At 41.9% G+C, this 11073-nt stretch overlaps 1 protein-coding gene across 2 annotated transcripts; it reads left to right on the top strand.

Moving 5' to 3' along the window:
- The first annotated feature begins 4274 nt into the window (after positions 1-4274).
- Positions 4275-10763, top strand: LOC125767138 (fatty acyl-CoA reductase wat-like). Of its 2 annotated transcripts, none has more exons than XM_049433426.1 (8): positions 4275-4415; positions 5401-5616; positions 8480-9081; positions 9147-9339; positions 9418-9554; positions 9634-9814; positions 9892-9999; positions 10082-10763. In XM_049433426.1, the coding sequence occupies exons 2-8, from the start codon at positions 5450-5452 to the stop codon at positions 10329-10331; spliced, it is 1638 nt and encodes a 545-aa protein (XP_049289383.1). In that variant the 5' UTR covers positions 4275-4415; positions 5401-5449; the 3' UTR covers positions 10332-10763. The 2 variants fall into 2 exon arrangements, with proteins under 2 accessions (XP_049289383.1, XP_049289384.1); XM_049433427.1 differs by having other exon boundaries at positions 4276-4415; positions 9439-9554.
- Positions 10764-11073: the final 310 nt, after the last annotated feature.

Genomic DNA, 11073 nt, shown 5'->3' with positions numbered 1-11073 from the left:
TTAAAATGTTTTTATATATACATAAGAAAACAAACGACTTTCTTCATTGATAAGTTTTTTAATTTGTTTAGAAACATTTTTGAGAAGTAGTTTGAGAATAAATCAAATAAATTTAAGCAGCATTAGAAGATGGTTTTTACTGATGAATAGTATTAATTAATTTAACAATATAGTAACTCGGCTAAATGCCGTAATAATTAAATATAAATTAATAAATAAACAATATCGTAATGCATTACGGTATTAAAGACACGTTTGTTACATGTCTGTTACATGGTATATAAACACATAGAAAATATGTTCTTTGGGTCGAGCAACAGCTAAAGCTTTTCCAAGCTTAGTGACGATGAGCTTAAAGTGAGCTTTTCTGAGCTTTCAGCCGCTAGCTTTGGTAGAGCTTGTGATTTATGTAGAGAAAAGCTTGATAAAATTGTGCGTATGTCAATGACCTGATTTGTTTATTTTTGTTATGTATTGAACACTTTTATGTGTAACATTAAAATAAATTATTATGTGAAATTTTACATATTTCATATCATTACATAGGACTATCAAAAACGAAAAGAAATACATCATTGTCATGTTTATTTTACAAAATAAAAAAAAAAAACATATAAAGAATAGACATCAATTACGATTCAATGTTACGAAATTAAACTAATTGCACTCTTGACCATTTTGCCGGAAAGCATATCAACGCGACGGCGGCTGAAGGTGCATCGAAGTGAAATTTGATCATAAAACGCACATGTTGGACAGCCTTCGTCTTCGTTTCATAATGTTGATAATTACCGACACCGTGCAGCATCCACATATTGAACCCGTCGCCTCGAACTGATCGAATTGGCCATCGCACAATTAGCCGTCCAGTTGATGGTCATGGTCAACTCTGGCAAACTTGGACGTGCTGCTGGTACGAAAAAGAAACACTTTACAGTGTACCGGTAAAGTGCTCGTATGTTTGTTTTCATCCGTACAAAGTTCACTCGCCACTCGCTTTGTACAGAACCCTTCTATTTGCACGTGGTTGAAGAAGAACGTTAGAACTGAAAGACGTAATTTTTTGTGCATTATTTTGTTTTTTTTTCTTGAGCATGAAGTTATTGACGGAACTTCAAGATGTCTAGGGTCTAACAACATCTGCCCACAACGTTCGGTATATACGCTTTCCAACGTAACACTTCAATTTGCCTGCGAAAACACCTACCTAGACGTATAGCTCAACCTGTACGCCAGAACGCTCCCCACACCTGGTACCAGCGGGGCTAAAAAAAAAAAAAGTTGACGAATTGTGTGCTGCTTATCGCATCGCCAGTCAGTGTATGGCAATGTAATTGCTCACATACATCGACTGCGGTAATTCATTGTCATCTATCGAATCTTGCCACAGCACGCAGACGTCATTGTGGTTTCTTCTATCACCGAGCGCGCTACAAAAAGAGCGTCCAAATAAATCGCAAAGCGTCTGCTTTTTCCCTGCCCGAAATGTTCACCATTTGCGATAAGTTTCGTTCCACCGTACCCCGGGTGCCCCAGAAGTGGTCACGATTTAACACGCGCTATTCAGACTTCAATTGCGTACTGCTGGTGAAGCGAATCCCCAGCGAAGGATTGGAAGTCTTTGCTTAAAGGCACTTTTTTTTTGTTTCTTCTTGAGACCACGGTAACAATTGCGCTCGAGGTACAAATTGTCTGTAAACGAACAAATTGATCGGTGGGTAAATAATAATCTTCAACGGGCGCGTCATCAGACGGTCGCAAACACGCAAAACCGAACGGATTGTTTTTATGGCGACCAGTAACATTAAGCATACATCCTGTGATGTGTTTTTGGTTTAGTCTTCAATATTTAAGAAAAAATTCGTTGAAAAGATTTTTTTTACCTTAATTTTATTCCAATAGTTTCTAGTGAAACTCACGACACTCGTAAGGTAGCACTAAATGGAGTGATTTAGGCGTATTCCGATTGTAAAACACTGTTACAGAAAACAGGAAGCATAACAATAACTATCCATTACAACGGTGTCTGGTTCGTAACGCAACTGTCTATGGTAAAGCAGTGCTACTGCTACTTTCAGGTCCGGTTTGGAACCGTGTCCTTGTCCTCGGTGTCAGATCCGTTGTTCTAGGCGTGCGTGTCCGTTCACAACAAACAGTAGACACTCGTTCTCTTCGACGGGTGATAGATTAACGGCGTTTGTTTGCTAATTAGTGATTAATTGCCTATGATCCTTCACTAACGGGTGGGACAGTATCTATCGAAGTACTAGACGTAGTGGTAGTAGACGTAATCGTACTATCAGCCACCGACTGATTGATGGGTGGATCATGTTTCAGGGTTTTGCTGAAGTAGCTAAGCAATCTTCAACCCCTGGTAAACTTCCTGATTTCTTAGGCAAATTGTTCAGAACCTGTATGCGTGATAGGTCTAACACGAACAGACGATAAGGTTCGACTGAGGATCATGACTTGGAGGTTCCGGCAAAGGTCTTCTAACCTCAATTAGTCGGTGTAAGGAGGTGTTCTAATTGTTTCAAGCTTCACCACCAGTTGCAAGATGCACTAGAGTGAGGTGCAATAATGCATATTATTGCATTCAAACACTAGTAAAGCAATACTAGGGGACGCGTGATGAATGATTCATGCACAGCCAATGCATCTCATTTTCAACCGAATGGGCCGATGGACTGAACGTTCTGGACGACACTCGTATTTGGTTTTTCATTCACCTCACCGTGTGAAATCGCTTACAGACAATTAATCACATCAGCACGAGCTTAACAGTTGTTTTTAATCGCATTTAAACGCCCACATCTTTGCGGCGTAGTCTCGGGATTTTGCGTGTGACTAAAGCCGTATGCGGTGGCATTCCATTACCAAATATGTGACGATGGTCTGTACGCTAAACAATACGCACCGTATAGCAGCATTGGAGGTTTGCAGCAGCACTTGTTTGCCGGTTAATCGTTGAGAGGAAATTTTGCAAACGGGAAACGTAAAATCCGATCCTATTCTTGTTGTCATTCGGCGGCTGAATTGAAAGCTGGAATTGTACGGACGTGCCTGGAAATGGTATTAACCTGCAGTGTGATGAGAATGGCGCTCATTCTCAAAAGAGGGAAACCCCCATATTCATGTACGATTGATTTGAAATATGAGAAGCATCATGCGTGTGGAAAAAACAATTTCTGCGGTAAGGATAAACCCGGATTTAGTATGTCTTTTTGAATTGTGTCACTAAATGTATTTTTAAACTAATGTGCAGTGAGGTGAATTGTATCTCTTGCAATAACAAAATCAACAACACCTTACAATGTTTAACACCGATCCAGATGGAACCGTGCACCGTCCGCGAGAAAATGGCATTTGAAACAGTGACACTTATTTGTTCCGCACATTACAAATCCTACTCGTTTCGTTCGATTTCTTCCGGGGTTGACTTGCCAAAGTAATTGAAGCACCTGTGTACTTACGGGTGTCCGGGCGCAACGTGTCGCGAAATCGCGTACAATCCAACCCCGTCATTTACGTCATTCACCGAGGGTTTGTCGGCGAATGTGTTCGCACTGTAGGGGGCAGGATCAACATGTGTCCGATCGCTTGCCTGGATACTGACGCAGGTATTGGTCAGCAAATTTTCTGGCTCCGTCGTTTGAAAGCCATTTCCTAATGGGCACTTCGGCCATCGGTTGCTGAAGTATGTATGCCGCTACTAGTAACGAATGTAAACACAAATCTGTCTTCATTCGCACTATCTTCTCATGGAAGAGGGAAGAGTGTTCGATCGGTAAAAAAATTAACAAATATTTTCTTGTTGTTATATACACGATCGCCATTACTTCCGGGGCAGGGAAGCGGATGGAGTTGAAGTGCAAAAAAAAAAAAAAAAAAAAAAATCATGGCGCTACATAAAGTGCCTGCCGCGGGCTTCATTGAACAACCGTACAAAAAAGTTCTTACCCATCCCAATAAAGCACCGGTTTCGGCAAATTCGTAAAACTCCAAGCTCAACACGATCGGCGATCATACACAACCGAATGTAATTGTGTGGAGCGATTGTTTGGTACGCACATCCCTCCATTCTAGCGAGTGCGGTATGTAAACATGGTGCGGTACACCGATACAAACGTGCGCGTGTGTGCGAAACTAACCTGCGCGTACCTACGACCATTAGGGGGTAGGTTGCAGGGGTGCGCGACAAAGGATCGGGCACTTGATTTCCGATGGAGTGGAAGTAGGAGCGTACTCAGGGTAGCTGACGGTGAAAAATGAAATTACCTCTCAGCTGTGGCCAGTTCAGTGTATCAGCTTGAGCCGTGCGGACGCAAATTTTCCCAGTGATCCTCACTGCACCGGTACACGCCTGCAGATACTTCTGATCGGTGCGTTAAGTCATCGATCGGCCACTGTAAACGGTAATAGTCTTTAACCGCCGTGGGGGTTGATTAAAGTCATACGCGTGATCGGTGCAATCGTGACTGTTATCGTGAATTATTCGTGCGGTTTGTTACAAAAGGTAGAGAAACAGCTTCAGTATGTGCGTTGAATAATTAAACGAAGCGAATATTATTGTTAGCAAGCAAACAGAGACTATGTTCAAAGTTTGTACTTAGAGCGGGTACATAAGAAAATAATTTTATTTTATTATGAAAAATAAAATTCATCCAATTAAGTGACGCAATCGCTACATCGTTAGGAAGGGTTATAGTGAAAGCCGTAGAGATCCCGTAAAGCTCATCGGGAGTGAGATGTTTATTCTATGATATAATAGTACCTTACGTTTTAAGTAAACGGTGGAACGGTTACCAAGGTATATGACATTCAAGAGCAGCAGCAGCTTCAAAGCAACAATCTGTTGAAATTATTTTACTGTTAATTGATGTACAATATTTTCTGAACCATACACGCCCTTTAACTGTTCCCTGTGTCTTTTGAATAACTTCCGATACAATCCGCGAACCAATAACCGATCCCAATGGGAGAAGAGCTCGTACGTGGCCGCGTGTGGTTTTAAACGGAACGTCGAAGAAAAGCGAAAGCGTCGTCAACAACATCTGGTGCATTTGCTTTTAATTGTCGAAGCTGTTTGCATTTCGAATAAGGCGAAAAAGCGTGGCGACTGTCCGTTAATCTATAATTAGACAGGCACAGTTAAAGAGTGTCTGTAGCTTGTGTGCGTGGGGTTGCTTTTTTGTTGTGTGTTTGCCAACGGACGTTGTGTTTTTGGGGTGAAAAGGGCGGGCATTTTGTCGTGAAGCTAAATAGGAATTGAAAGCGAATTTGAAATGACATTAACATGTTCGGCAGGCGAGCGACCTTTCGAACGAACGAGGCGGTTAGGAATGTTCCCGTTGCTGATAATGATTTTCTATTTCTTTGCTATCTTTCCTTGGTGTTTAGTGTAGTATTTGTACGATAGAGCGTAACAGGACGTACGACAATCGTCAGGATGGATCTCCGAGCAAATGAAGAGACCGGTCATAACAACGAGCTTACGATGACGGAGGAACGTAAGATAACGTCCACGCCAGTGATGGAATTCTACCGCGACAAGTGTGTCCTGATTACTGGAGGTACCGGCTTTATCGGTCGGCTATTGATCGAGAAGCTACTTAGGTAAGCGCAACTAGATCTGGAGCGACAGAGGTATAAATTCTGGATCATTGTAGACCGCCTTCAAGGCTTCCCTTGATGTGCGCAGCATTTCTCTCCCGCACGTTTGTGCTCCGTTAATTATTCACCTGCGTGGCGGAACGCCGAGCAAACGCGTTTGACAAAACGGGAAAGCCGATTTGCAATCGAAATGATCGCGGCTGTTGTTAAGCTTTCGAAGGGTGAGCCAAGGTGGAAGAGTGGCACGGTTTGACGTTTAATGGGCGGCTAGTGGGTTGATGCTAGTGGTTTGAAGCAGAGCAGACGTAATGCAATATCCCACCAGTAGCTGCTACCGGTATGCAGGTGTATGGATGCGATCGACGTCACTACGTTGTTGTTTACTACTTTCCTAGAAAAAGCGAATGTTTGTCGACGAAGGGACAGTCGCATAGAAAGTGAAGGTGGGGAATTGTGCTTCAATGAGTATTGAAATACATTTCTCATGGTAGAGATATATTGGAAAAGTACCAGGAAATACTTAATTTCCGTTGTTCTTAGATCTGAAAAAAGATCGAATTTAGCACAAACAGGTACGCGACATTCTGCCATCTAACGGCAATGCGTTAATTTTAACCAATTGTAAACAACTCTATCTGCATCGTGCGCTGAGAATCGGATGTAATAAGACAGTGCTAAATGGAAATGTAAATAGAGTTCCTGTCTCTATTGCTAACTAGCTTCGTATATGTAGATCCGTATCTCGGTGTGATCTCATGATCAGAAGACCACCTGGCAACTAGAAGGTAATGATTAGAAGCTTAAAATTCTATACCGACGAATATTCGAATAGCGAAAGTAAAAATTTGTGATTGAAAATGAATTCTCTCGAGGTACCCTGAGGTACTCAAGTACTAGATACTTCAATAAGAATATCGGATGTTGTAGTAGTGCTACTTTCGTGTAGATATCTTTTTCGTGAATTATTTTCCATAATTGGAGAATATTTTTGAACAGATTTGCGAGGAAGAAATTAGTTCAGCCTATGACTTTTCGTTCTCATATACGAAACACTTTATTGGACATTAGCTTTGATACATACATTTGCGAAATAAACGATTCTAAGCTTGTAGATATAACGCATTAGTTGCAAAATTAACGGAAAAAGATAATTATTTTCCCCTGTTGAATCCTGCAAAACTAGCGTCATTCAAAGTTTAAAAGTAAGCATAAAAAGAATCGGTCAATTTTGACCGTTCGAACTTGACACAACCTTGGTTAACTTATTTTTTATATCGTAAATCGAATGGATATTCTTTGCGAACCTTTTATAGGAATGATTCCAATTGAACTCCACGTCATCTACCTGTTCAACAGTTTTGGCATTATCACAGTGACACTTAACACGAAGTGTTGTAGACGGGCTTTGTTTGGTCTGTAGACTGGTAAAAGTATTTTTGTATCTCAACTTCTTTTACAATACTGACCTTGTCAGAGTTCATGCACAGTCAATAAAGTACCATCATGAATTGTGCTTCTGATCGGAAGAAGATTGTTGGATAATAAATATTGAGTTTTAACTGATCATGCGAACAATTGAGCTGGATAAGGATTTTGTGAGTCTTAATGGAATGTGTGCGTTCCATGTTGAGACGAAGACGAAGAATTAACAGGATAAATATTTCTGGATCCGAGTGTATATAATACAGCTAAGGCGAGGTTAGCTGTCATGCTGTGCACAGACTATAATGCCGATTAGGATAGAATGCCAATTAGCTAAGGTGTAAACAGGTTTTACTAGACTCGCTCAGCTGTATATTATCCAGAATGTTGCTTTACGCAATGCAAGTTGCGTTTCCTGCGTGTGTTCTTTGGTAACTATCGGGCTACTGTTGACATTTCTTGCACAAGATTGTAGAATCATTTGCACGGTAATGCGCAAATAATGAAGATAGTCTGATGCTACACTCATCGGAACGAGAGTACCGAGATTGGACTGGAAAAAGTAGAATAATTGTTGCTTCATAATCAATGTACAAAGTAATTCCATGAAGACACCGCATATAATGGAGTTGGTAGTTTTTGCTGTATTTCCACCTCATGATGAGCAAGAAATAATGATTATTTTGGTTTTCTTTCATTACCGCTAACCGGTTTATTTGGCAGCATCAACATTTCCTGTCGGCCAACCAAATGAAGGTTACCAATAAGATGATCATACAGTGTTACCTTTTGCTGGCCACATTATTAGGTTGCTATTGTTGTGAAGTTTAGCGAACGAATGACGAAATGTGTTGACGAGTGGAATGGAATGGAGAATAAAAAAAAACTCACTTCTAGACCGCGAAATTGTACGCGAAATAGGGTAAGAACACTAAACCGAACTGCTTACTCACGATATCGGGAAGTGTTGGCCGTGTTTTCTTTGGTCATTTGCACGACCTAGGGATGGCATGTTGGCCCGCACGAAGCTCATCGGTGGGTTAGCGATACGGTTTTCTTTTGGTAGTATGGAGTACGTTACCTGACCGAGAGACGTCGGCGAAGGCGAAGTTCAAGTGCGTAAAAGTCAAGTGGAACCGTAGTAATGACAATGTGTACTGTGCTTCAAGCTCGCCATGGGTTTCTAGAATTTGTCGCTTTGGGTTCTAATTTCGCATTAGAATTGATAATTTGATCTGGATAGTAGGAACCGGCCACGTACACGTCATGCAGGAATTTACATTCGCTGTACAGGGTTCTTTGCCTTAGTTGTGTCTTCAAACAGTTATGGGTGAAATTGAAATCTTCGCGCCGCTTGACGCGGTTTTGTGTTTATTTTTTGCTGCTCTATTGATCCATTGATGCTGATCCATTGATCGTAAAAATATCATCTTTACTTCGATAGAATTAATGTGCGACAGATTATCCTGCTATCGAGGCCTAAGAAAGGTAAAACGGCGCAGCAACGTTGTGACGATCTGTTTAGCAGCATCGTATTTATGAACCTCAAGAAAGACTGCCCAACGTTTATCGATCGCGTCAAGTTGGTCGATGCCGATCTGCAGCATCCTTCACTCGGTCTATCGGACGAATCGATCGAGTATATCGTCAACAATGCACAGATTGTGCTGCATGCCGCATCGGACGTTCGTTTCGACCAGGCCCTCAAGAAGGCGATCGAGGTGAACGTGCGTGGTACGCGCGATCTGCTTCGCATCGCAGAGAAGATCGTCAATCTGGAGCTGTTTGTGTACATCTCCACGGCGTACTCCAACTGTCCGCAGGATATGATCAAGGAACAGTTCTACACGCCACCGTCCGAGCCTGAGAAGATGATCCAGCTGGTGGAAGCGATGGACGAACGGTTCGAGGAGCACATGAACAAAACGGTGAACGATTTCATTCATCCTTGGCCGAACACGTACGTCTATACGAAGGCACTCACGGAGGATGTCGTACGGCAGTATGGTGAGCTATTGCCGATAGCCGTCGTTCGTCCATCAATTGGTAAGTATTCGAGTGTACGGAATATAAGAGGAAAGAATGCAATCGAATGTTTTCTTTTCTCACAGTGATTGCAACCAACGAGGAACCGATCGGTGGATGGACCGATAATATCTACGGCCTTAACGGTGTGATCGCTGGAGTCGCGCTTGGTATTATTCGCATTATGCATGTAGATGACAACAACAAGGCAGACATCATACCGGCGGACATTGTGGTGAACGCGGTGCTCGCTGCCGGATGGCAAACCTACGTAGAACGGTAAATTTTACACTTCCATACCGCAGCAGGCGGCACGGTAAAAGCACTGAAGTTTGTACGCTTTTTTTGACGAGGCAGTTTTATCTATCACCACCTTAGGAAAAGCGATCGGCCATTGCCGGAAGCCAAAACGAACGGTGAGCTCAAGGGTGTGGCTAAGCCGCGGACAAAAATTTACAACTGTGTCACCGGAAATGACAATCCCATCTCGTACCGTAAGTGTTCCGTTTTACCAATGTTCGGTAACGTGGTTCTGTGTATTTCGTTGCTCTAACAAGTATGTTCTACAAATAGAAACAATCTACAAGTACTCGATCGAGGTTGGTAAACATTGTCCGCCGAAGAAATCGCTGTGGATCGTGTGTCATAATACGACGACTAGCAAGTATATGTATGAATTCTACAAACTGTTATATCATCTGCTACCGGCGTTGCTGATTGATACTTACCTGCGAGTGATCAGACGTACACCAAGGTAAATAAACTGAGTGACTATTTTATGTGTTGCCTTATCGATTAATGTTTATCCTTATTTCCTTGACCGTATTTCAGAGTTATGGACCTTTATAAAAAGGTGCACAAATTCGCCACAGTTATCGCTTACTTTGCTAACGGTCGATGGACATTTGAGAATGAAAATATGAGATCTTTGAGAAATAAGTAAGTGTTAAACAATACCTCTTACCATTTGCGTAAAAAACCTGAATATTTAATTTATCAAAAATACTCCTTTTTTCGGCAGGTTATCACCCGATGATCAGATCATGTTTCCGTGCAACATTCAGAAGATCGAATGGGCCGACTACTTCTGGACGTACATTCACGGGCTTCGCAAGCACATCGCCAACGAACCATTGGAGAACCTGGACGAAGCGATCAAACGTCACAAGCAGATGCAAATAGTGCACTACTTCATCCTGGCTGCATACTACTCAGTGATGGCTTTACTCATTTACTACCTCTTCAAAGCAGTTGGCATGTTAGTGTTCTAATGTATCGGCTGCTGGTGGGTAACTTCCCGATACTCCCACACCATCCTACACGACAGAGAGTTCGATGGTTGTCTTAGGGTTTGATTCGTACATGCATACTAAAGTGGTCGACATTTCGAATGGCTTTGCTGGGAGGGTAGGGTATTTAAGTGTTAGATGAGCCATTTTAAAGAGCCGTATGTCTGCCTGTGTGTAACGTTCAATGTCTGTGCTGTACAAATCGAAGCGAACAATACGGTGTATTTGTTAACGTTTTTTCCTCCTTTGGCCATTCACTCATGGAGCAGACTAGGAGTCACTCATCAATGACATAAAATGGCATCTATCAGCGTAGCAATACTGTTGAATGTAATGTGTTTTATACTTATTTTCGTGTAAATAGAAGAGGAGAGTTAGGAAAATAAAGAGATACATCTTACGGTATTCGGAAAATTATGCGTCTTTTTCTTGAGTTTTCACAATACAGAATAATTGAATTGGTGCTGGAGTTTTCCTTAACTTGATAACGGGTGGCACGGGACATTGGAGAAATGATGTACTAATGGGTAGGTCTGCAGCAATAGAAAAGAGTACAATGCATCCGAAATGCTATTGAAAAACATATTTAAAATTTTTTGGCGATCAGTAGACGATCGCCGATATGCAACATCGCGAGTCACCCTGTGCTTCTTGCATGCCATGCGTAGGGTGAATGCGATTTTGCATACATCGAGGCGTTTAAGAAAACGGAATTCGGATTCGA

This window comes from Anopheles funestus, chromosome 3RL (genome assembly GCF_943734845.2).
Source record: "Anopheles funestus chromosome 3RL, idAnoFuneDA-416_04, whole genome shotgun sequence".
Lineage (NCBI taxonomy): Eukaryota > Metazoa > Arthropoda > Insecta > Diptera > Culicidae > Anopheles > Anopheles funestus.
This window is presented reverse-complemented; position numbering and strand designations above follow the sequence as displayed.